Source organism: Lonchura striata, chromosome 5, assembly GCF_046129695.1.
Source record: "Lonchura striata isolate bLonStr1 chromosome 5, bLonStr1.mat, whole genome shotgun sequence".
In the NCBI taxonomy this organism is placed as follows: domain Eukaryota; kingdom Metazoa; phylum Chordata; class Aves; order Passeriformes; family Estrildidae; genus Lonchura; species Lonchura striata.
In genome coordinates, this window is record NC_134607.1 from 50608207 (window position 1) to 50635981 (window position 27775).

At 34.5% G+C, this 27775-nt stretch overlaps 1 protein-coding gene across 1 annotated transcript in view; it reads left to right on the top strand.

The window, feature by feature from the left end:
• The first annotated feature begins 1920 nt into the window (after positions 1 to 1920).
• Positions 1921 to 27775, top strand: part of LRRIQ1 (leucine rich repeats and IQ motif containing 1) — a 102300-nt gene continuing 76445 nt past the window's right edge. Inside the window, exons 1-15 of the mRNA XM_031507743.2 lie at positions 1921 to 2088; positions 2565 to 2727; positions 3884 to 3995; positions 4910 to 4980; positions 6224 to 6326; positions 7067 to 7233; positions 9099 to 9173; positions 9351 to 10538; positions 11337 to 11489; positions 12661 to 12811; positions 16673 to 16866; positions 17774 to 17901; positions 23877 to 23950; positions 24234 to 24327; positions 27065 to 27241. Coding sequence (XP_031363603.2) covers positions 2599 to 2727; positions 3884 to 3995; positions 4910 to 4980; positions 6224 to 6326; positions 7067 to 7233; positions 9099 to 9173; positions 9351 to 10538; positions 11337 to 11489; positions 12661 to 12811; positions 16673 to 16866; positions 17774 to 17901; positions 23877 to 23950; positions 24234 to 24327; positions 27065 to 27241 — 2816 coding nt within the window. The 5' untranslated portion in view covers positions 1921 to 2088; positions 2565 to 2598. The remainder of the gene's footprint in view (positions 2089 to 2564; positions 2728 to 3883; positions 3996 to 4909; positions 4981 to 6223; positions 6327 to 7066; positions 7234 to 9098; positions 9174 to 9350; positions 10539 to 11336; positions 11490 to 12660; positions 12812 to 16672; positions 16867 to 17773; positions 17902 to 23876; positions 23951 to 24233; positions 24328 to 27064; positions 27242 to 27775) is intronic.

The window sequence follows — 27775 nt, forward strand, 5'->3', positions numbered from 1 at the left end:
ATTCTATTTGCCATCTGTTGGAGGTTGGGCAGGTTTGTTATCTCTTCCAAGAGCAATGGTTTGCTCCGAAGAGGTAATGGTTTGTTAATGGGCCACTGACTGACTCACTGCAGGGCTGGTAACATAACACCATCCCATTGTGAGATGCTCCACCCAGAGGGGGAAGCCAAGCACTCTTTTATTATATAAAGGGGTACCTTTTGGGAGACAGAGCAGCTCTCTCTCTGTTTGCGGGATTCCCAGAGAAGCAGCTCCTTCGGCGGGATTCCCAGAGAAGCGGCTGGAGCGCGGTGAGGCGGCGGCGGCGGAGCTCGGAGGCGGCCCCGGCGCAGAGGAAGACCGGCCCCACTGCCACCAGATCTTCAGAGAAAACTATACCCTTCTAAAGATCACCACTGCAGCTGCAATTCATCAGCCACTGCAAGAGGAGCAGCTATCATTTCAACCGAACTGCTACCAACACCCCGAATGGCCATGTTGTTCCTGGAGCTGTAGGATCAACCCTAACCCTAAACATTGCCCTAACCCTCAGAGCAACCTGAAGTCTCAATCCCCATGGGTGCTTGATTTTAGAAAGAAGTAGGAGCAGCAGTGCTGGGGCTGTGCCGGGATTGCCCTCGGCATGCCATTTCCAGCCCAAATGTTCCTGGAGCTGTGGGCTCTTTGACTCACTCAGCACTAACCCTAACCCTGATCCTAAAGAATCTTGGGACTGTGCAGACATCCTCATTGCCAAAGGTTACGCAGGTTGAAAGGTGTGGATTTATCAATTGTGGCACCATGCCCTGATGCCTTTTGGATTGCCAGTGTCCCTGAAGCTGTAGGTTCTGCAGCTCTCTGAACCCTCACACAAACCCCAAGTGAAGCTTGTTGTTGCTGCTGAGATCCCCATCACCAGTGTGGCACCGATTCAAAAATTGTAGCGTGAACAATCTTGGAGCTGTGCTGTAATGAAAATGATCCATTTCACAAATTTGAAAATGCAGGTAAAATAATTGCATGACATGGAATGACAGGAAGTGCATCAAAATGAGCTGAAACTTCCTGAAACATGTTGCCTGTATCCAGAAAGTCAGGGCTGGCCAACATAAGAAAACTTCTCTGTTTTAAAGATGTGGTTATGTTGGACTTCAGAAAGAAATAGATCATTTAACCATTGTCCTTAAGGTAGGATGGAAATATTCAATGCTGGTAAAAATTTTCTTGTGTAGAAACAATGCAATATAAAATGTAAGTTAATTTATAAGGATAACACTTTATCACTAGTTTTGTTTGTACCGATTGCATTTGCCTTTTTAAATTGTTATCTAGGCGGAATTTTCCCTATAAAAACCGCTTGTGCCAGGATAGAGGTGTGTGGGCATGGGGGAAAACCTCTCCTGAGGCTGACTCCTTGTTGCACACCCAGGGCTGACCCCGGGCTCGGCACTGTTCTTTCCTTGTGGCTGGCTAGATAGAATTTGACCGCTAATAAAATTATTTTTTATTTTTAATCTGGCTGAATAAATTCTCATTTATAACACTATTGTCTTGGGATGCTTTTATTTATATATTTTTTTATGTTTAATTGCCTCTTGCAGTTTATTGTGAACACTAAATTCCAGTCTATGGCTTCAAAAAAATCCCCAAACACAAACTGAAAACAAAACAAAACAAAAAAAATAATCCAAAACCAAAATAAAAATACTCTCAAAAAACAACAGCAGCCCCAAAACAAACAAACAAAACTCCCGAAAACAATCAAACCCCAAACCCCAATATTAAAGAAAAAACCCGAACAAACGAGACCACGAAAAGAGGCGCTGCGAGGCGCTCCGTCTCACGCTGGGGCCGCAGCCGAGCGGCCCAGGAACGCGAAAGGCAGCTGCTGGCGAAGTGTGGCTCCTCTCGCTGCCCGTCCGAGCTGCTGTTTCCCGTTGCCGCGGTGACGCTCCCGCGGTAGCAGCGCGGTGCGCGGCTCTCGTCCTGCCCCTGCAGCTCCCCACCGTCCGCTCTTGGCGGCTGTGGGATTTCAGGGCGGAGGGGCGGCCGGTCTCCAGAGGCGGTCAGAAAGGAGGAGGCTCCGTGAGGAACTTGACTGAACAGCAGGTGAGTGGGTACATGAAGTAGATGCGGGGGGACCGGAGGACTGCGAGCGCTGGACTACAACTCCCAGCATGCAAAGGGGCGGACCCGTTCGCCTGTCAGGAAGCGTTGGTGGGCGGTGCTGCCTCCGGGCGCGGTGCCTTTCGGGAGATGTAGTTTGCTCTCAGCCAGGGTCTGCTTCTCGCCTTCCCGGCAGAAATGCGCTCCGTGTGCCCGGTCTCCCGCTGCAGGAGCCGGCTCGTTACCTCCCATTCTCCTAATTGCAGGGGACAACGGGTTGCGAAAGGAGGGAGGGGAGCCGTTTCCCCCTGCCTGCACCCATCCACGAGTTTTTTACCTCTTTGGGTTACATTATTTCTCATGGCTTTCTCTGTATCATTAAAACTTTCTATGTTCTTAGTCTTATTTTGAGAACTCTGTTTATTTTGGTTCATGCTCTGTTGAAAGGTGATACTTTTTTTTTTTTTTTTTTTGTGTAGCTTTCAAAACGGATAAGACGCTTTGGGAAGTAGAATGTCGGAAGATATTAAGGGAATTGAAAAAGAAGTAGAAATTGAATTGGATAGAATCAGTGTTTCTTCGTTTGGAACAGATGATCCTGACACAGAGGTATCAGAGGAACCTTTGAGTGACAGTGAGACTGTAAGTATTCAGTGAGCTAAAACTGCTTCTGTAGCGTGTAGTACCAAAGCAGGGTTGGCATTGGAAAGTCCCTTTGATGGGTGAATGTTTGCCCAACACCTAACCCGAGGCTTTGAGCTGAACAGTCTTGGTAGTATTGCTTCATGAAAAATGTGGTGACAGGACAATAGGAGAGATGAATATCAGCATTCTGCTTGAGAAGATCAGACCTGGAGATTTTGATTTAGAATCCTCTGAAGCTGGAAGATTTGATGAGGTAAATTAAGTCTGGATGAATAAGTAGATGATTCTTCACTGAAATCTGTATTTTAGTCTTACAAGGGACTGGTTTACGAGATTTCTTGTAAGATTTCCAGACACTAATTTGATATAAATAGGTTCTTCAAGTCCTCTTTCTTGGATGACTTCTTATTTTGGGAAGTGTCTTTCCTCTGAAATAAAATCAGTTATTTGGGTCCTTTTCTGACATTTTAATCTTTCAGATTCATAGCATAGGGATTTGTTTGTAGGATATTAGGGTAGATAATATTGATCATAAATCATGTTTCATATAACATAGACAAAGGCATGACTGATAAGTGTGTAAGTACCCACATATTGAATGTCAGCAATGTCAACCACAATATGCACATCAGAGAAGGCAGACCATTTTCCCAAAATCTTGACATTAAAAGTAGTCTTTTGAATAGAAAATTTCTATGTAATAAAGAAAACTGAATAATTGGTTCTACATTTATACTTTAAACATTAGTAAATTTAAAATTTGTTTATTGTGTGAGAAGTTAGACATTTTAAAGAAAACAATCCTGTACATCACAGGTATTTGTTCATTTTTATCTTGTCCTTTTCCTTTATTTCCTGGTCCATCACAGTTATAAACACAACAATTTATTGAAATGTGTTTCTGGAGAGAGTGCAAGATACATGACTAAAATTTGATTAGAATGTAATTAAAACTAGAATTATTAATTGTTCAGTGGGTAATAAGACTATGAGAAGAGTATAGTAATTTGGAAACATTTTGGTGGAAATTGCTCTTAATTTCCATCAATGCTTTATAAGTGAAGCCAAGTCTTTATTCTCTTATGTATTTTACCACTTTTCAAGCCAGTGAGACGAAAATGTAGAATATATGTCAAAGGTTGTGTTTTTCTAGATTTCAGGTGACTTACCAGAATCAGTTCTTGCCTATTTAAACTTTATCAAGAGCAGCAATCAAGATGCCGAAAAGCTTATACTGCAGGTCTTGGAAGATGAGCAAAGTAGAAGTAAGCATTAATCACAGTTAAAATGTTTGTATACCTTTACACTGTATTACCAGTGGAAGTTAGACTAACAAGCATCCATAAAATAATGCAAACTTTTAAGTAGAACAAGCAGTGAAACCTATTCCCTCAGCTTCTGAATGCATGATGAAAATCTCTAGGAATAAAGCCATGCAGTGCTATCTTCTTGAATTAGCATCTGAGCAGAAATTAAGCTTTTTTAAAAACTCATCTCATGCTAAAGAAGGCAAGTTGTGAGATTACTCTCTAAGAGCCCAGGCCAGACTCTTTGTGAAAGTCGAAACTGAAGTCAGTAGGAGCTGAAATGCAGGGTTCAGATACAATTGGCTCTGTTTAAAGTCTGTCTTGAGATGCCCAAGCTCGCATTGGATGAAATGACCGTTAATTGGCAAAAAAATATTTCTGTTTGCTGTGCGACTGAATCCAAGCTCATAGTGTATATGCCACTGCCTGTTCCATTAGTGCAGTAGGCTTGGTGATCAGAAGTTCAGCATTGGCTACCAATTTTGATATCTGGGGAGCATCCCTATTTATTCTTTTTGTAATGCAATCTTACTCTTTTTAATTGTTCTTTTTCAACTTTTGACCTCTCTGATACAAGTGCTACTGTATTTTTCTGCAGAGAAAATGTTCTGCTGTGTTTCATGATGTGGAATTCTCTTTCATATTTGCTATCGCTGTATTCTTACAGTATCATTTTGTCTGTTTCTGTTACACACATTTCCTGCTTTTAATGTAAATAAATGATTCCCATACATATTTAAGTAAAAGTGGGGGAAAAGGAGAACTTTATTTTAGTTTAAACAAATTGAATAGATAGAAAATGTAGACCAAAACTGAGCACTCGTAAGGGATTTTCTCTCTGTGAACTAAATTTTTTATTTATTTTTTCTTAGAAGACATTTATGAAGTACTTTCTTGCCATCCTTCTGAATCGAATGAGAATTCAAAACAATTTAATGAAAAGGTATATTTTATTTATACATTATTTATAGGGAATAAAATTCTATTAAATCATCTAGATAACTTACTCTTGCTTTATGGCCTCCTAAGGAGATCTATAAATGTGTTTAGGTTTTTTTCTGTAAGACTATCCATAATGTATTAAGATGAGTTTCTATGAGTTTCTACATACAAATCTTTAGAATTAGGACATCAACTCTAATAAGATTTCAAATTTGAAATAAATTATCTGATATATTGAGCACAAAAATCAACAAAATTAAACAAAACTGAGTAATCGCTTATTGATAGTTATTGATAGCTATTTGAAGAATATTATCTTAATATTATGATAGCACTTTTAAGCTTCTCTAATCTTATTTTTTATGATTATCAGGAAGATGTACTACTATTAATCTTGCTCTTTATATATTCCATTATTTTACGGAAAATAAAAACATAACTTTCAAAGATAAACTTAAAAATACCTTTCAAAAAAACCTTTCAAAAATATAAATGTACCTTTCAAAGATAAATCAAGAGTTATGAACATGACTGCTTTTATATTTTCATAGCATTTGACTGAATAACTTGCTGAAGTTTTCTTAGAAAAATATAAAACTATATTTAATTTATTCACTTTTAATTGGCTGCCTGGCTTTTATTAGTGAGCACTCTTGCAGACACGATTTTTTGTTCTCAGAAGACCATTGTTTAAAACAGCACAATTACTTCATGTGACTTCAGCTACATTACAAATATTAATATAGGCCCAAAGAATGTGATGAACAGATGATAAATGAGCAGGAATAGATTACTTGCCAGTAAAGAACAATGAAATAAATATAGCAATCCTTGTGCCCATAGTATTATTTTTTAATAGTCTTCTTAAAAATTTGCTCTGTAACTAGTTCTTCCCCAGTGTGCATAACAGTATTCATGCATAAATGTTTGGTTTCGCAGAAAGTAAAATAAATCACAAATGCAAGACATTCATTTTTCCAAGTCAAAATATTAAATATATTTTAAAAACACATAGAAATATTATGTATTTTGATAAATACTACAATATTTGTTACTCTAGAAAACAATATTTTGACTGATATGTTAGCATTATTCAATGTGAAAGGATTAGAGTCAGCAGTAAGTTTCACATTGTTGTACTTGTCATATGATAAAAAGCTTATCCTTGTTCTGGGAGATTTCTATAATGTTCTGCTTTTAAATTTTGTTTCTTGTTTTTTAATAACAATTTTAAACTATGTTAGATACTGCTTGAAGTTGAAAATGAAGATTTGCCGCTTGCTACAACACCTGATTATAGTCAGTCCATCAGTGATGAAACAGTCAGTGATGACTGCTTTCTTACAGGTAAGCAAGCACATTATTCATTTGGTTGATCTTTAACATATCACTATTTCCTGCTTTTCTGTTGTCATAAGTATCATAGCATTCTTTTTAAAGAATTTCACATTGCAGTATACAACAGGGCTTGTTACTTGATGGATTGGACATAAACAAACACTTTTGCCTTTATCTCATTTCAAGATCACAGAATCATCATAGAAATTAATATCAAAAAATAGCACTGAAAAATGAAAGCTGCTCAGAGGCACTAAGCAGGTTCTGCTTTGACGACAGATTTTTATTGTTGTTGTTTGTTTTGGTTTTTGAATTTTGGTTTGGTTTTTTTTGTGGTCACATTGGCTGAGAATGTTCCTTTGCCATGGCCTTTGGATGAGTTGGGCTGGAGCATATCAGACTAAAGGGCCCACGAAAAGCCACAGAAGACGTAAATTGTATGAATGCCTGAATGGTACATTTTTAGAATAAGCAGAATGGTTGCAGAGTCAGTTAGTGTGCAGAATAATAATAAGCCATCTCGGATGGAAGGGACTTTTAATGTAGCTCTGATTTCCTATATATATTATATAATACATGTAGGAAATCAGATATATATTGCTGGCTATATAATCATAGGATCCTTTTCTTGTCAAATGCCTTAAGACAGTTTAGTGTTCCCCAGTGCTTATTAGGAAATTAAATAACATGTTTTCTGGGTTGATTAATATCTGATCTTGAAATGAGCATAAGTCTTGCCCATTGTGAAGTAGAAGAACAGTGTAGACGAGCACTTGAGCTTGAAGATGAGAAGATGAAAACGTGGAAAGCAGAGAGAGCCTCACAGGAAAAACAGAATGAACAGGAACATGCAAGAAGGCTGCAGCATCTGGAGCAATTTGAGGCTGAAAGAATAAAGTTAGATCTTCTTCATAAGGTAATGAATGATTTTAAGCCAATCTGTTCCAATCTAGACTACCTGAATTCTAGCTCTAATGTGAAAAAGAGTCTACTATCTCAAACTGCATGACTGTCCTAAACCTTACTTGTGTTGCCAGTGAGTTGTAAAACATATTTAAGTGTAGTCCATTGTTTTTTGTGTTTTTATTCTTTTAATCAGTAGTGAATGAATTTGCCATGCTAAATTTTAAATTACTCCTTAAGCTTTGCCTTTACAAAATTTTTATATGATGAAATAATCCAAAGTACCAGAAATGAGAGTTGTGCTGAAATTAATCACAAATTAAAAATGGTCACTGTGCCCTAACAGAAAATGCTTAGCTAGTTTGGACCTCCCACTCCAATTTCACATTTCAATGTTAAAATCTTAATGGAAGTAATCAGAATCAAAATTACTCAATTCAGCAATGCTGGTACTGTTTTTCACTAGGTAAAAGTTATAATACTTGCTGTCCCTATCTTTATCTGGGAAACTTACTCAGGCTTCATCTACTGAGTTCTGCCACAATAGATGATGACTCAACACATTAGCTGGTTGCACTCTCAGACTATCTAATCATGTTTTGCTATAGTGGGTGGAGCATCATAGTGGATAAAAGAGTGAAAGAACATGAAGAAATTTAACTCTCAGATATTATACTTGTGAGGCCACACAATTTTATTATTTAGCTTAAATAGGTGTGTTTTGAAAGGTGCATTAACACTACATTTTCAGTTACCTAATTTGTGGCTTTTTGAAGAGATGGGGGCCTTGGCACCAGCAAGGTAATTCAAGTCACCAGTAGTAAGGAAGGGCTTAGTAAGTGAAAAGACCTTTGATCTCTGAAGGCCAGTTCAGTGTCTACTATAGCTCTCTTTTCAAAAGGTAGAAAAACGGATAGGCCTTCTTGGGTCTTTGCTGTCACAAAACATTTTTGGATGTAGGATGGCTTTCTCTAGGGAAAGATGAGCATGGCCACGTTTAGGCACTTTGATACTGCTGTTGCAGGAATGCTTCTTTTGGAGATGAGAAATAGAATCCAACGTTTCCTGTTACAGAAGGATGTAGATGCCTGGTCTCCTGTTGTCTGAACAGCATGCCCATGAAAAACAATGCTTATACACATGGGAGACTTTATGCTCCAAGCTGAAAGTGGTTGCTTATACTACTTCCTTCATATCCTCCATATTTGATTTGCTTGATATATCTTGGTTCCACCAGGAATTATGTGGTACTGGATCAGCGTGTTTTTTAGTTACTTAGGTAACTAACTTTCTGTCTGCTAACTTACAGTCTGATTGAGACTTTTTCCTGATTGAGGTTATGTTGGGCAAGGAGGGAAATGCTATTTACTTGCAAATAGTGAGAAAGTAGACTTGAACTTTCATTTTCTGTTGAGAAGCAGTTTCAGTCAGAAAAATTTCTTCAGCTTTACTGAACAAAATTCCCATTTGAGGATTTTAATATTATCAGTACCTACCAATGCTATTAAAGGGAGATTGTTCATGATATTATTCAGACATGTTTCTGTTTTCTGCCTGTACTTTGAATGGTTTGGTAACTAGTTGTCATCTTTGATAGTAGTACAGATCTTGGAGAGGAAGGTGGCAGCTGTTTGGGTCAATACCTAGATGCTGGCTTTGTGAAGGTATGCATCTCTCAGTACATGACCAAATATACATTACTGATGCAAGTGCCCTGTTGTTGATTTTGATCCACACACGGCTCAGTTTCTCATTTAAATTCAGACATTCACAAAATTGTATTGTTGGAAAGTCAAGAAGATGGATGAAATTGGAGAGAGGGTGTTTTGTGTTGTTCTGGTTTTGTACAATATTCATTTAAGTTCATTTGTTGTGCAGAAACGCCAGGCTGCAATAGAAGATGAGTTACAGAAAGAGGAGGAAGCTTGGAGAGACAAAATGAGGCAACATGAGGTAAGGTTGTACAGTGAGCTTTTGTCAAAAGACTGTAAGGTTACTGTTATATATTTGAGAATAAATATTATCATGGAATGCTTAATATACTAGATTCTATTTATGAATGATAAATATGTGTCAATACCTGTCCCATTTTAAAAGTGGTTGAAATCTATCCTAATTGTTTTGGCCTAGGAATTGATCACGAAGCTACAATTGCAAGTGGAAGAGGAGAAAAAGGCCTTGGAAGAACAGAAAGCAAAAGAAAGACAGCAACTAGCTGAACAGCAGAGTATAGCAGCTGTTCAAATCCAAGCTAGATTTAGAGCTTTTTTAGTCCGTAAAAAATATGCTCCCATTTTAAAACAATGGAAATATGAAATAAGAAAGAAGCAGAAAATACTGGAGGAAATAGAGGGAGAAATGAAAGAAAGAGAGGAAAAACTGAACACGCAAATGGAAGAAAACAGGTTAAATAGAGAAAAGGAAAGAAATAGACAAGAACTTGAAAGACAAGAATATTTGAAACAGGTGAGGAAGCTTGTGGAATATGAGAAAAAGAAAGAAAGCCTGAAATTGAAAAAACAACTCCAAATAACAAGAGAAGAACAAAGAAAATTAGAACAAAAAGGAGCAGAAGCTGTGATGAGTGAAAATGTAGAAAATAACAGAGAAAACACAAAAAAGGAAAAGACAGAAAATACGACACTAATAAGAGAAGAGAAGGAGGAACTAAATAAACAAGTAGAGGAACCAAAAGAAAAGCATGCTGAAATGATGGATGAAACAAATAACTGGATGAGTCTAGCAGAAAGAAATTTGACACCAAGTGTGCTAGGCTCTGAGAAGGAACACCCTTCTCAAGTGAATAATGAGAACTTACACATTAATTCAGTAACACAACTAGAAGAAAATTACTCACAAACAAGTCATAAAGTTTCAAATGGTCATATTTCAAAGAATGAATCTCAGCACTTCGGTGCTAATGACATGGTAGAAAAAAAGGCAAACTGCATATGCAGCAGTCCTCCAAATGTCCAGCCAAATGCTAATAACAGAGAAATTGAAGATCGATTTTCTCAGTATGAAACTGTGAAGAAAACTTTATTTCTGATGGAAAATGCTACTGCAGAAGTCAGAGACACCTGGGACAGTAGTAAAGACGTAGCAGAGTCATGTAGTAAAGTAATTATTCCTCATGATATTGAACAGAAGAGAATAAACTGGATGAAGACATGCAAATCTTGGTCTAAAATATATGAAGAAAACCAAAAAAAGCAAGCAACTATAAGAAAACTACTAAGGAAAAGTTCAGTTTGCAAGATGCCTCCATTAAGTACAGAAAAGATAATTCATAGTGGCCCTTGGAGTACCTTGCAACAGGTAACTGGTAATATGAAACTTTGAGAATGAAATGGGAGACATACTTTCACTTTTGTTGTTATTTTCTGTTTTGGTATGTTGGCAGAATGCTGTTTATTGTTGAGCTGGAAATAGATATTGTAACAGTTCCTGTGCCCAAGTGCACAATAAGAGCAATGACAATGACTTGAATTCCAGTGAGTGTTGTGAAACAGACAATGTGGTATTAGTCTTCAGATGATTGATAATATTAACACTTTAAAAGGAAAGAGCTTTTACATCCTGCTTAATTAACAAGGTTTTCCCTTTGTATAAAGGCCCACATTTCAGCTTCTGGTCAACTAGCTCATTCTGAGTTTTGAGAGCAATAGCCTCTTCTAGAAACAAGATATTACTGATCAGGTTATAGATAGTGTTTTGCCATAAAGGACATCTCCTGGTTGCCAGGATTTATTTTTCTTACCACTTATTAACTTATCATATGCTTGCTCCATGCTCTCATCTTGATGTCCATTCTTGAGATGGCCTACTAGCCTATACACACTTCTAGTCTGAACAATTTTTGTCTGTTCTACACTCATTATTTATGATACTGTGAATATTGTTTTCATGCTAGCTCTTCCCACCGGACAGATCAAACCTATCATTGCCATTCTTTTCTATATAAAAAGATTACCATTAGCTGCTTGGATTTTATAGAGAATTAATAGATTGTAGTTTTGTTCTTTTCATCCTAAACAAAATTACCATATTATGATGTTGTGCACTGAATCTTCAATATACAAAATGTTAGTTTTATTTATCAATAAATGCATGTAGGTCACAACACTTACGCTCGAAGATTTGCCAGCTTGTAGTCTCTCAACCTTATCTGAATGTTCACATCTTCAAGTTTTGACTCTGAGGCGCTGTGGACTGGTTGCACTCGAAGGACTAAGTAGCTGCAAAGACCTGAAGTATATCAATGTGGAGGTACCAAGCATATTTGATTCTTTGTTATAACATGGGGAGAACTGCCAGTTTTGCTTCTTAATTGAATGTTCAGTTGTACAACTGAATATGTAACTTTTAGCCTTAAGAGCATAGGAATAGCAACAACATACTCCCAAATGTAAGTTTTACAAGCAGATTTACAGTGCAAATAACAAAAAACAACATGCTGCAAATGATTCAACCTATACTAAGAAAATATCAGGCTACAGTTAGCAAGAGTATAGATCTTTGTTTACTCAGTCTCTGACTGATGAGTGGACAGAAGCTGTTCACCATAGCAGGTGCTCAGCTTGAGCAAGAATAGGGAGAGGGAAGAGTCCTTTGCAACATACACATTGAAGGGTAATTAAAAGTAACATCTATGTTCAAGAAATAGTACATATAGTGAGTTATATGAGAGGCCTAATTTTTAGGTATTTGCTACTGTGCAGTGTCTTACGTGACCACATTTAATTATTAAAGAGAACTTTTTCTCTGTAATGCATCTCTGTTCCAGAGCTTGACAATTTACATGAAACAGCTTTGTTCACATTTTTAATTTAATGTGTTTTAACAACACCATTTTCCAGATGAAAAGACCAAACACAGCAAATAGTGAAAGAGACATCTGAGGCAGCATTATTAAAATGGCCTGGGGAAGAGGATGTTTGAAAAGCAGGATCCCTTGGAGCAAGAGTATTAGCTTAGAACAGTGTTAATGTTTGTGACCAAATTACCTCTAAATGCAGACTTTTGCTATTAGTAAATAGGATTCCATCAAAATTACAGCTGTCTTCATTAGCATCTAGTAAACATGATGGTTTTATGGATGTTTTTAGTTCAGTCTCCCAGGGCTTCGAGAGGTAGGAAAATGTATATGGAAGAGACTGCTCTGTTCTTAACTTCTTTTTTATGCTCTTTTTGTTTCAACTTTGGTAATTTTCAGAACCAGAATGAAGTTCAAAATACTTTCTTGTTCAATTTCAGAAGGATACAAAAGGTCATTTCTAGGACTCATCATTTTTTTTCCCAATGGAAAAATACAGATGCCCTTACTCCTAGCTAAGAGTTTAGGATAAAAATAAGCAATAAAGATAATCTGTTATGTTTTACGTAGTTCTGCTACTTCACTTCAGATGCTATTTAATATTCTCATTTTCTTTTATTGAAGGAAAACAACATTCAGGTAATTGACTGTGCAAATCTGGAAAATCTCTGCATTCTCATTCTGAATAAGAACCATCTTTCATCAGTTTGTGGTTTAGATGGATGCAAAAATCTCCAAAATCTTGAACTTTCCTACAATAGAATCACTCGAATTGGTAAGAAAATTATTCCAATCTGTATAACAATTCATGTAGTTTATATTCAGAATTATACACCCATTGGATTTAGAGCCAGTCAGCTGCTAAACCCAAGGAGACAGACTTGACAAAAAACCTGCATCTTAAAGCATGGCTTAGCTATTGCCATGTATTCCATCTAGCAGGTCATGTAACTATTGTCAGCCAAAGAGAATTAAAATCTTTCTGAAAGGGCCACTAACATTCTCTGCACTAAGTCAGCTGGAATATGAGAGTAGGCTGAGTTCAGCTTATCTCAGACATAATGAAAGCAAAGGCTAGCTGTGCAACTGCAGGGAATTCCAGTGTGTTCCTGACTGACACAGTAAATAGTTACATAGAAATTGTGTTGTCTGTCTTGAGTCTGCTGGACAATAGGAGAATAATTAAAAACAATTATTAAGCTCATAGACTAAACAACTTAACATAAAATTTGTAAATAAGAAGCAGCTCCACTGTTGAATAAAATTGTTAAATAACACTGAACAATGATTAAACGGCAAGAGCATAGCAAACAGAAAATGGGAAACCTTTAAAACATCTGTAGATGTAGAGACTTTGATGAAGATATTATGAATATTTTTGCTAATATGTGTAAATGTTATTATTGATGAAGAAAATTTTTAATATGTGAGAATAAAAGTGCTGGGAAATCAATTTTTACCATGAAAGCATACCAGTACTCTAATGAGGAACAGTAAAATAATATGGTTGAAATGTTTCATCTGCATTGTTCTGTGTAGTGCTTGATAAGGTTCTTATTCAGATTGATCTAATTTGATAAAAATGTCTGCAAGATGAGTCTAAGAATGATATAATTTTAGTGACATTTAAGAATGTGGCATTCGTGTGGAGTGTGGTAACTTCATACAGGCCAAGTGGACTGAAATCCTCTGGTATTTTCTCTTTTGTGCAGTACATTGCTACAATTATTTAGTCTCTAATGAATTTAAGTGTGCAAATAAATGTTCACAAAATTAATCTTCAAATGTGGTTTTTTTTTTCCTCTCCAGAATTGCTGTGAAGATTTTAGGTTAAAGCAGATACATAATACAGGATTTATTTCATATTGAGTAGCTCACAGAATGCATAAAATGGATTTGTGTGTTATAAAAAGTTAGCATATCACTCCCATCTCTAAATCTTGCAGGATGTCCCTTAGCAATTTTGGAACCTCCAGTACTGTGTAGTAAAACTTATTTACGTTCATAATATTTAAATTTTAATGACTTATTTTAGGAAATTTCTGGCATACAATGATTTCTTTTTTTATTCTTTTCTCCTCTCATTGAAATATAGCATCAGTAGAGGGAAAAGTAGAGCTGCCAAAAACCCTTTAAACATAGCAGTAAGAGAAATAGTCTCAATTATGCTTTTTTCCCTTAGGAGTACATGATCACAAATTAAGTAATTCTAACAGTAACACACCAAAGTGGAGTGCATACATATATATTTTGAGGATTAATGCTTTGTTTAAAAAATTTCATGCACAAAAAGTAGCATTTTGACTCAGGTCTTCAAATATGCTTCTCTAGGGTGTTCTACATTGCCATAGAGTGCTGGGTAGCAGCAGCTGCAGCTGGTGCTGGCAGCTCAAGGAATGCATAGCCATGGATGGTCATAAATGCTGCTTTCAATATAGTCTTTTTAAGACAGCACAGAGAGGATTTTTTTTTTTTTTTTATCCAGACACCTTTTTAGTTTTGGTTTTGTTGTTTGGGGGTTTTATTTTGGGGATTTTTTTTTCATTTTTATGTTCACTGTCAGCTTTCACTCTGTTGTTAGTTGTCTTTGTCCCACGTAAAAGTGACTTCACAGCTGCATCAGTAATTGAGTCCCTAGCTAGCAGACTTTAGCTGCACTTTGCAAATTGCTGAGGACTTACATAAAAGTTCTCCTTGAATCTTGCTGAAACCGTGTAAAACAAAATGCTTTTCCTATGACTGCTATAACTTTTGTTTGTTGCATCGTATGTAAAACATACAATATCTTCTGGAAAGGTGCAGAAGACTTTCATGCTTATATTTAATTTTGCATGTGGACAGAAGAACCAGTAATATATTATCAGTTTGTATTGTAGTTATTCTCTCTTGTGTTTTTTTTTATTGTTGGACTGCATTTGATTCCAGAATGTTCTGAATGACATTCAGATGAGTAAGAGGAAAGAAATTGCTTTGAGAAGCATGCAGAGAAGTAAAATTCCAGATTCTGTTGTACCTTTTTGCCTTTTCTTATTTTGTGTGCAGTCTCTCTTCTTGGTCCCACTCCAGGCTCACATAGTGCTTTTAAAGTTTCCAGTACTGCTAAGCTGGTAACTGAAAAGTGGAGATTTGAAGAGCTTCTCTTAGGAGGAAGTCTTGGGAGCAAACACACGAAAACGCTAAAGTGTTTGTGAAACCGCTAGATGGTGCTGGTTCCTTTTTTATTTTCATCCAAGCACGAAAGAAAAATGCAAGATCAGGAACTTGCAGTCAGGATATTATGTCATGGGCATGTTTGAAATTTTTCAGAATAGTTAAAGACTTGTATATTTTTTTGCTAAAACACAGTTTTGAAGTTGCATTATAGGACATGTGTGCTATATTTAAGATTATATCACTTTAATGTCAGACAATTGCATTCTTTTCACAAAGTGTTTTCCATTTTTAAATTAAAATAATTGGAATGCCTATATTGGGAATTTTTAAAAACTTACTACTGTTGTGTTATTTAATGTTTTGCTTCAGTTTTCTCCTTATAATTTTTTTTCATTTTTAAGTCTTCTTCTGTATTTTCAATACTTTATGATGCAGCTTGATCTCTGGTTTCATAATCTAGGTTTTTTTCAGAGAACAGTCATAAAGAGATTCCCTACTGTGAATCGAGCTCATTCAGATTCCTATGGGGAACTTCTGAAATTTTGGGTGAGATAAAGATGAGACAAAGTGTTCCCTCAAATAATCCTAAATTAACTAAATTATATAAGAATACATGAAACAGACATAAAATCAGAAATTCCTTATTTTACATAAGTTATGTGAAGGGTATCCCTTCAAAGGAATTTTTTACTACAGAGATACAGAAAAGCTGCTCATACCTGTAGCAAGTTAGATGGATCACTGCTATTGCATGTGTAAGACTATGGGAAGACAATGTAACTTTTTGCTGTTGTGAGGATGATTTGGGTTACATTCTGTGAAAGAAACAGATGCTGATGGGAATTCCGTTGCGTTTCTTTTGTATGTAGAGATTGCATGCTCTTTAATGTAGATGGCAGGAGTAAATTTGTTGAGAGTAGAATGGCTACAGTGGTATAGCTTTGTTCTTAAAGACACTAAATTTTCTTTATAAATGCCTTCATTAAACTTATTTTGTCATAATTCCTTAAACAAGACTAATTTAAATAATAGTGATGATACTGACCTAAGTTTTAATACAGTTTCTTTTTTCAAAAAAAAAAAAACTTTAAAAAATGAAATAATAAAAATTAACTTTTAAACATAGTGTTTTCATTCTGATGGATGATTTTAAGAGGTCTGTTAGCATTTCACGGAATTCACAGCAGTTTTAAAGTGGTTAAAGCATTGTAAGTACAGTTTATCACTAAAAGAATGTTCTCTTCCTACAGAAGTACCAAAGAGATTATGAACTGTTATTATTGCATGATTAACAGGATCAGAGATTTGTGAACCATATGTGCTGTATTTGTGATAGAGTCAAAATACAGTAATTCATTTTAAACCCTATACAGAAGTCATATTACTTGTTATGTCAGAGAATGTACAGAAAATTTCAAGTTTCCTTAGTACTTGAATGACAAGAGATTTTTATTTTATCATGTCTTAAATCTTGAATTTTCAGGTGGTCTGGAGTCACTGAAAAATCTTCAACAATTAATTATGGACCATAATAATTTAATCAGCACAAAAGGTCTTTGTGAGGCACCTACTCTCATTCACCTAGATTGCTCTTTCAATCATCTTGCACAAGTTGAAGGCATTGAGAATTGCGGCCTCCTTCAAGTTCTGAAGTTGCAAGGCAATAATCTCCAGGAGGTAAAAGTTTTGAATTTAGTGGCTGTTGTGCATACATCTTTGCTAACAGTCATATTTTTCAGCATTCTGAGCATGTGCTCTTTGATTGGTGTGGGATGTTTCATGCTCTTAGGTAAGATTTTTTTTTTTCCCCTTATCAGAGGGTGATTTTTCAAAGATACAAATGGCTAGCAGTTAATTGTTTTCTTACACCTAAGTCCTTGGAAAATTGGACTCTCAGTGATTATGGTTCCCCCTTCACTTATAGCATATAGTTTTTTTCCTAGTTATGATTCTGATTTTGTTTATACTGTCAGAAAAGATTATTATTACTTATAGGTCCTGTTATAATAGTAAGATAATTATATCAGGCTGGTAATAATGATATAATTGTCATTACATATAAGTAATTGCTCCTTACTGTTACCCTTATGTAATGATTATATTATTATCACCCTAAGAATGATGATAATCATGCTTATTTAATGTTTGTTGATTCTCCAAAACTTGAAATTCATGCTGCAGCATTTAAAATAGCCAAGTTGTTTGCTAACCATATGCTTAATCATATTTGCTAACAGTTATTCTCCTATGAATTCAGGAGATGAAAAGTATTGTCAATAAGCAGCAAATAACTGCATGAATAAAATACTAAGACTGTGACTCTTGGGCTTTTGAATTTTTTTCTTCTTTAATTTTTTATATTAACTATTCAGGTGTGGTAGAAGACATTAAAAAGTATTTACCACCTGATAAATAGGGATTATGTGTGTCAACTGGTACATACATAATAAGGAAATGATACCTATATCCAAAATGTCAGTTTTTCTTGTATTTAGTAATGATTTATGAAAAGCATCTGGTAAGCATTCCATTGTTGTTTCTCTAATTTATATTACTCTTAAATAACCATCTCATTTCTATTTAGCTTCCAAGACTGGAAAATCATGTTCTCTTAAGAGAACTATATTTGGAGGACAATAGCATTTCTTCTGTGAGAATGCTTTCTTTGTATTGGTTGCCTCTATTGCAGATTCTTCTGCTGTCTCAAAATAGGTAAGTAAGAAACATTCTTCCACTTACAGAACTGATCCAGAGGAATTTACTAACACAACACTTGTCTGAAAAGTATAATTCTCAGTATGGTTGAAATTTAACTATCTTTTGGTATATTTTTTAAAAATAAAAATATGTGGTTGGCATGTAATTATCTTGGCTACCTCTATCTAAGAAAATTTGAAACAGCATTAACTATGTAAATTAATTTTTTTTTCTCTTGGATATTATGTGAAAATAATCCTTGAGCATTGTGGCATTATTAAAACCACGGTGTATTTCTTTCTTTCTTTAGCAATTGTTTCTAGAGTATGTCTGTCAAACTTCATATTTCACAGCTAGCTTATTCAAAACAGACTTTGAAGGCTAAGTTAATGGCAAGTACTAGAGTTAGAAAGGCCAAATAAGAATGTTTTTTATTTTACATACGTATGTTAATGCCCTCCAAAACAAGTATATTTGCTTTAATTTTTCACTCTTATGGTTCTATTTAAAAGGTATAAAAGAATCGAGACAAGCAGCATAAAACTGGATCATGCACTCAAGTACTCTGTAATTAGTTTTCTGTTTGTTTAATAAGATATTCTATACATCTTTAGAGGTAGAATAACCAGACATCCTGAACTAAAAATCTCTATTTTCCCCACCCCCCCTTTTTTCTATTTAAATTCTACTATAAAATATATGAAGCATTTATTACAGTCTGCAATATGTTAATAGGAAAATTAATTTTAAATTAACATCCATTATTTTTCTATACTGTGATCATTTTGTTCTGAATAAGACTGATCTCAGCTTAACAAACAGAATACTACATACCACATATATAGAAATACACCCTCAACTATTTTCTTCACTCTCCTGTTAGTGAATAGATGTTTTTAAAGGGTGATTCATCTGCCATTTGTAGCTGCTTGCTTTGAGACTAATCATATAGCCTTAAAGTGCCTGTTCATCTTCACTGACTAGTATAAAAATCAAATTTACCACCTCATGTGTAGATGTCTACATCTGAGCAGAAGAATACCACCCTATGTGACATTTAGTTCAGCTTAGCCAATTGTGTCTGTGGGAAAAAGGATGTGTAAGACTGAGTCCTGTTATAATAAGCAATGTCCTTCATGGAAATTGAATATTAAGTATATACAACGTATATTTCTATATAACTTTTCAGATTGTTTTCATAGCATCTCTGGTGAAGTACTATTCATGGAGACTCTTGGATGTAAATAATATACGTACAGAATCTAATCTTCAAGTTCCTGATCAGGCTTCTAGGGTTTGGGATTTTTTTTCCCCTTATTAATTCTTCTAGAGTTTGGAGAAAGTGCTTCCTGCCTGTGATTAAGCAAGAGCATTATATGTTAAGCATTAGATTTCAAGTCACACTGCTTGATTTAATTCTTGGTTTTAGCTATTTTGTTTTCCTTGTCCTCTTTAGCTTCTTTGTGGATAATGTGGCTCTGTATTGTTGTAATTTCCTCTTCTTCCACCAGTGTAGCTATCCTGTGTGTAATAAAGTGTTTGCAAAACTTGAAGATCTCATATGCCTGCTAGGGACTTGCAAACATAGTCTCAGTGATAGCTCAAATGCAGCCTCTGGATTTCAGCTGTGCTGGACTAGCCATGTAGATGTACCTTAAGTCACTTGCCTATCCCATAATCTTAGCGTTTTTAAAGTCCATTGTAGTGCTTGCTCTGGTTTTCCAGTAGCTAAGCAGAGATGCAGTGTTTGGTCTGCTCAGTTCCTTTTGCTGGGCTGTGAGAAAGGACTGGATGTGCTGAAAATAAGTATACATCTTGCCCCCAAACAATTACCTTTCTTTCTGATGTGTCTATAGCTTATGTCAAATCTTTGTGACAAACGGGACAAGATAGCCTTAAATCCATATTAAAAGCCTCAAAATTCCTGGCATTTCAGTAGCCTGCTCTGTTACACTCACTTTATGTACACTTATAAGCAACTCCATATGTGTGTGCTGTAGTATAAGTAACTTGATGTTCTATAGAAACAGCAAATGTAATGGAGTAAGCTGTTGAAAGAAAAGCTGTTTCTTTACTTTTATCCTACAGCCAGTGCAATTTTGTGAATTTTTCCAAGTGTGCACTGAGTACCATTTCCTCTTTACTGATTGCAGGAAGCCAATATAATGATAATGCTATGAATCTGTATTCTTTCTGAAAGTGAACTACTGTGAAAAGAAAATTCTTACACTAATTTACAGGACATTTTTATTCCTGAGATGCTTTGTCTGCATCATAAACCAGAAATTGTCAAAGGTAAAACTCCAAAAATTATTTAGTTTAAATTGTTTTGAACCTACAGTCTAACAAGAAACTAAAATAGGTAGTGATTAACTCCTTCAAATAGAAAAAAGACAGCTATTTCATCACTGTTCCTTTTATTAAGTGTTTTATTGTGGCTTTTATGTACAAACTATATTCTTGATCAATGTTGACCAAAGACAATGATGAATATCCTCTTGACTTGGTTTCTGCAGTGTTGAGACTATGAAGATCCATTCTGTATTTTATAGCAGCTGAGGACACAACTGTCAAGTTAATTTAAAAGAGGGACATATTCTTTTTTCTTCTGTTGTGGATAAAAATTTAGGTGTAGGAGAAAATAACCTTGTCTTTGTGTAAAACTAATAAATTTTTAATGTGTTCAGCATTCATGTGGCATTTATATTTACATGTCATCCCATTTAATTATACAACTCACTTGTTAATGGCTTTTTTATTTAAAAGTTTTACAGTGAGACACTAAATTTGCTGTTCCGGTAGCCATTTTTTTTCAACTTCAAAATAGACAAAATCTCTCCTAACATTTCTGTTTCAATGTGGTGTTAATAAGACAAAGTTCTTCTTTTTTTGCTATCACTTGCTTTTCACTAAGATAACCTAACTGAGATAGATAAAAATTTAATATTTAAAAAAATTCAGTCACCTGCAGAAGTTCCTTTTTATTTTGAGAAAATAGTCTGGCCCAAATCAAGTTTGTTGTGACCATGTTGCTCTCATGTTTTGACATCTAGATTCATATTATTCCTAAAAGCTTTATAGTAGAAATGCTAAAAAGTTGGTTAAGTTCTTTCTTAGCATACATTGTTTTCTCAACTTAAATATATGGTATCTGTGTTTTCAACTGAATTTCTCAGATATGATAGTTTAGCTCCTTGCAAGCCATGGTGTTTTGAGAATTAGACCACTTTTCCAGAATTATCATAACATATCTAAATGTCATAGGGTATTGAAATAATCATGTTTTAGTGGTTTTCTCCATCCTATCCTTACCACTCTAGATTTTTTAAAATAATTTTCAGTAATACTTTGCTGGTGATAAGTTTATCTCTAAGTATATGGCATAATGGATAATATACTTGATGTACTGTCTACTAGAGTATTCAAGAAGCGAAGTGGCTACCTGACAGATTTCCTATATTCTGTATATTTGCTGCTTATAAATATGATGATTATTGAAAACTGAGCTGTCTTTAATTTAAGGAATGAAAAAGCAATCTGGTCTTTACCTAAATATCTAGATTATGATAAATTTATTTGAGTTATTTTGCCCTGCTTCCTACTCACCGCTTATTAACATCAATGCTAATTTTTCTGGGGAAAAGGAGTTGCACAGCAGAATTTAGACCATCTTGAGCAGTAACTGCTATTCATGTTCAGAAACACAATCTTTATTTTCTGTGATGCATACTTGCAACTATTCTTAAACCTTGTTTTTGGATATAGCCACATAAACGACATAAACTCTATCTCTGACTGTTCTGGTAGTGCCTTAAATGGGAACAGAAAAAGGAAGCTATAGCTTGCTTTTTTGTGAATATCTTTTACTTTTGTGTCTTCTTTGTAATTTATATCTCTCTTATGCCCAGGGCTAATGTGACAAGGTCAAGTAGTATTAAGTTTTCAGTAATGTCCTTTGTCTTTCTGGTTTGAATTTTCTTAGAAAAAAAATTAACAAAGAATGTCAGTAAAGGGAAAGCTATAGAATGACGGAGAAATGTTTTAACTCTCATAATGCCAACGGCAGGCAAGGACTGTCCAGTAGACAATTTCTAATTCTCCATAGCGTATGCTGATAAAGAGCCAGAGAAGTCATTATAAATAAAAACCCTGCATGATGTTTTGTCCCTTATGTCTTTGTTTTCTGAATGTATGAATCTATAGTCATGAATTTTGAGTTTTTGCAGCCATACTATTAGCCAGTAATATCTATGATGATACTTGCTATGAATATTAAATATAGTCATGTATTATTGGCTGATGATGAGAAACTAAAAGGCTGAAATTTATATTACTATATATACAGGTCTACATAAAAGGCTTAATGCTTTACAGAGTCAATACTTGTTCATAGTTGTTTGATTCCATGGAAAACTTCCATAGAACAAAGGAAATAGAACTAAGTAGGGTTAGATCCAAGACAACATTACAATGTAGTTTGAGAAAGAAATGGAAGTACACTGACATGTACTCAGTTGTCTTTGCATCTGTTGCTCTGAATTTGCTCTTAAAATGTCATGTCGTTGCATAGAAATACTTCTCAACTGAATGTGGAAACCAATTATTTTTCTGGTTTGAATTTGGTTGTATTTTCGATGAGATTAAATAATCTATAATTAACATTTAGTTAATAATTAGTGCATCAGAGTAAAATTCAACTCTGCCTTTCAGTTGTAAACCCTGTGCTGGAAACAATGTAGTTGTACCTTTCAGCAACAAAGACGCATTTTTGTCCCTCATTAATTTTGAGTACATTTCATTTTTTGTAGTGTCATATTTCAGACAAAACGAATTCTGATTTATACCTTTCAAAGGCACTATACCCTCAGAAAATACTACTTTCAGTGAAAATTAGCAGTCAAAAACTGACCACATACCATTTTCCTGTTATGCTAGGGCCTTGCCATTACAGAGATAAAACAGGTTACTAAATGTGTATCTCTTTAAAAAATGTGTAGCTGGTGTACCATGTGCTTAAACATTCTAGTTGTAGTTGATAATTGGGATTCTTTGCATCTTGATTTTTTTACCTTTTTCTGCCTCTTTCATATTCAAGATAAACTAAGATAAACTTTAATCTGAAATATTTGGCAATAGCTTGGCAGCTGAACAAACCATTCAGCATTCATTCTTGCCTAAATGAAAGTTTGTAAGCAAAGAAATAACATTGAGCATTAATTCTTTAGTAGTAGCAATAGCACACATCTTACAGTTCCAATTCCTTTGTCTAGATGAATGTCATCTCAGTTTCTTTACATTTACTCTTCAATGCTGCAAACAAGAATTTTGTCCTGTCCTTAGTACTGCTTTGCTGCATTATTTCTCAGTAAAAGCTCTGATAATGAAACTGTCTCAGTAATCAGCACCTATCTGACACAATGTGATAGAAGTAGTAAGACAGAGGAAGCACTAAAAATATATTACAGGATAGTGCAGCCTTGACCTGTTGAAAAGGGCATTCATGACAACTGTTATGCTAGTTTTAGGATCTAGCAAGTAATGTGCTGATTGGAGAAGAGAAACAACCTGATAAAAAGTTGGAGCAATGAGAAATGAGGAAAGAAGCCAAGCAAATTTTTTATTTTTTCTCCAGAATCAGGACCTTCTATTAGTACCATTCTGGTTATAGTACCTAAACAAAAGCCAGCTGAGCTGTGTAAATTTTATAAGACATCAGATCATCAGCACTAAATGCAGGGAACAGAATGAAATATTTATCAAATAAAAAACCATTAATTAGAAAATATTAAAAACTAAGGTGCTGAGAAAACTAAGAAATATTTTCAGGTTAAAATGTTACTAGTTAGTCCTAGCACCTTGGATAGATAAATGGCCATTTTCTCACATAAATAAGTAAATTGTCATACCTGCAAAAGATTCTGGTGCTTTTCTGTTTATGAAGTGCTGTTTAAATTTAAGTTTTTTAAAAATCTTTTCTGTTTTATTCTTAGATTAACTGACCTTGTGCCTTTAAATTCATTTGTATTTTTGGAAAAGCTAGATATCAAAAATAACTGCTTGTCAGGTGAGTTGTGTTAAAAAAATAACTTTCAAATAATAACTTCTTAGTCAAATTATAAACTGATTTGAATTGGACTGTTCCCATGAATTGATAAGAGACATTTATGTGGAAAATATACAAATATTTTTCAAACATTAGTGTTATTGATAATGATTATGCTGTATAGATAGCAGTCTTGCTTTTAGGACTGCATGATGTTGATACATTTCAGTTTCATGTAACAATTTATGGGAAACAAGATGGTTCTGCATTCAGGCATATTTAGGTTTCTTTTGCTATACTACAGATCTTAAAGATGTCCATACCTGGTTTAGTGGCTGCCATAAACTAAAGGAGTTGTCATTGAGTGGGAATCCTCTTCTCCAAGAAAAGAACTGGAGGTAAGAAAAAGGCTTCAAGTTGCTAAATCAAAAAATCAAAATCCTTAGGAGTTGAATATTAGCATTTTTTATGCCTCTTCAAATTCCTTATCTCTACATCGAAAATTTATAGCCCTTGTAATTATGAAAGAGATGTAAGAGTAATGCTGTCATTTTCCCTTCATTATTCCTTGGAATAATGATCTGAAAAGTCAAAAAGCTAGTCCTAGAGATTATGACATGTCTCTATATAAAAAATGAGTAGGGTAGAAAAGAAACTTTACATGAAAAATGATATGCAGTTACTATGATTCCTGAAAGTAGTTAAATAGTTTTGTAAACCATAGGAGTAAAATTGCAAATGAATAGGCTTTTTTGTATCATTTTTTTGCATGTTAGACATAGTACTTGAGGTGTGGCCTCACTAGTGCCAAGTACAGGAGTGTGATCACTGCCCTAGTCATGCTGGCCACACTAAAACCTAAAAAACTAAAACCACCCTTACATTTATATCTTCCATTTGAAGATTTTTGTACAAATTTACAATTACTAATCAAAAGAAAAAACTAAACCATTTCAAACTTTTACTTAGAAGTGTTTGAGTAGTTTAAAAGATAGCTGTGCAAGTACATTCTTGATTGGTTTGTTTGATTTTTTAATGAACAGGCTTATTTGCACCCTATGGTTCCTGCAGGTAATTTCATTCATAAAATTCTGACTGTGACAGTGTTTTAAATTTCCATTTCTATTGTTTGAATTCCCACTATTTTACAAAACTAAGTGTTATTTCACTTGTAACCTACAGGGAAAAGCTCTCTGAATTTCAGTGTAACTTTGAGAACTCACACTTTAGGTTGCTTAAACCAATGGAGCTTTTATGATTAGACAAGAGATTAATTTGTCTGAAGGATTTAAAATATGGGATACTATGAAACATGGATTTGCTGAATACAGCATTGACTGTAACTTCAGACAATATGTTCCAGTGAACTTTACATAACCCCTGGATACCAACAAAGGAATTAGTTGTAAAATTTCCCTATCGGTTTCGTACTTTTATGTCCAGCCAGCGATAACACCAACAAAAGTGAAGTAGTAAGAAATCTCTTTCTAAAAATTAAACCCTGAGATCAGTCTGCACACTCCTAGGGGAATATGTTTCAATGCTGTAATGATTAATAGAGCCTCTTAAGTGACAGAATATTCACCAGGAAGTTTTCACTAAATGAAATATTGACTCAGCCCTTCACCAGGAGAAACCCAGCTGGAAAAATGAGTGTTGAGATCCCACAGGTCTAAGAGACAAAACTTCCATCACTGATGAACTTTGATATGTCACTGTTTCAGTGTATTCAACATCAGCTTTGGTAATTTCTCTCTACGCATTCAGGAACTGTTGATCTAAACCCATAATTTTATTCCAAACATACTTCAGATAGTCTTAGCCTTCATTAATGGGCAGTAGAGAAGGCAAGTTTTCTATTTGCAAAAACTGATGTTCTATTCTGTTATTTGGAATATTATAACTTTCTCTGCTTTTAAACTTAAACTTGCTCTGATTTTAAACTTAGTGTATGTTGTCCGAGCTCAGTAGTAATCCTTTACCTGCAAAGGGAATAGTCAGGGAGATCCAAAATTTTGAAAACAATACTATCTTTTTAGAGAATTACAGAGAAATGTGAAAAGAGACTAAACAGACTAAAATTTTATTTACAAAAGGTGGATGTAAGGATGGATGTATGAGAGATTTAAGAATCTGTAATATGCACAGAAGATAAATAATAGATTATTATTATAAGATTATGATTATAAGATTTTTATAAGATTATTATTACAGTTTACAATTAGTATTCTTTCAAGAGTCACTTAAAACTGAGTTAAGGAAAATATTGAAAGTTGATATAATTTTGCAGTCTTCAAACTTTCAACAACTTTGGTCTGGTACAAGAAATACGTGAAACAAGATTGCACTACCAGCTTACATATCTCGGTAACATAAACAAGACCTCAGTGATGATACATTTTTAATTTTTTTTTTTTTGTTAGGTAAGTTTCTTGTACATATTTTTTGTTACATCAGTGGCCACAGCTGTCCATTTTATATCAAGGAAGTTTCATCTTTGCTCTCTTTCCTTTCCCTGACCTAAATTCAGTATGTTTTTTTCCTGTCAGGCATACCAAATAGCATGTCACTAAATATGGGATATGCAACTGATAAAGGGAGTAGAATTAGCAAGGTTTAGTATTTTGTGCAGTTTTAAAATTTAAGTTTTGTGATATGTCAACAAAATCAGTACTTTATCTTAATCCTATAAATTTGCTGTGTTGTCTACTTATCAAATTAATTACAGGTGCCTATGCATGAATGTGTCAAATTTTCCTGTTAAGGTTTTTGTAGGTAAAAATTCTAGCTCTAGTGATTTGAGACTGGTACCATTGACTTTCTTGGTGTCAGTATTTCAGCAGTGTTCTTTATACCAATGAAGTGTTAAGAAGTCTTGCTATGTTCTGTTTTTTACTCTTTATTTATTTTATTATATTTATTATATTTATTTATTTATTACTCTTTATTTATTTTACTCTTCTTTAGTTCAGATTCTTAGTTAATGTGTTAACATATGAAATAAAGACAAATACATGCAGACTTTTAGAGGACTATCTTCATGTTTGTATTTGTTATATGATTTTGTAAATAAAACAGGGGTTTTAGTATAAAGATTTTTTCAAAAATCTAATTAATGTTTTTTTTTTTCCTAAGGTCTTCCATATTGGAGGTCCTTCCTAGTTTACAGTTACTTGATGGTGAAATCTTAACCCATCATAATTTACCCACAACTGAAGAAATCAAAGCATCAGAAATAGGAACTTTTCTGGAACTTTGTCAAGTTCAAATTGAAGAAAATATTCAACTGAAAAAAAAGGCTGCTGAATTGGAGTATGTATTTATGTGAATATAAATTGCATTCAGAAATATTTTTTATGTATTGTCACTGAAGTTTGTGTTCGCATATGAATTTTACTTAGGGTTTTTTGCCTGGAAAAATATTAGGATAAGAAAGAGATTAGAATCATTGACTTCAGAGCAAAGTTTGTTTTAGACAGATATTAAGTTAGGAGGGCCTTGAGTTTTGTTTCTTTAAGTCCAAGAAAACAGGTGGCTCAAAACCTGCAGTTAGTAGTAGTTGAATGAATAGTGCTATACAGGAATTGTAGCTTAACTCCTGGGAGTTGAATAGTCATATTAACATGATTTCTAACTTTAACTTAATCAAGTCTAATTTGGCTGTTGATACAATATGCTCTATTTTTATTTCTGCATTTGTTTTCCATGTGTATGTTATTCATATTCTAAATAATTGCAAAAGATTTTACCTCTTTTCTCTTAAGGTAGTGAATTAAGTGGATCTATTTACAAGTGTTTAATTTTGTCATACTTGCTACCTTTATCACTTTTTCCATGGTTAGTTGT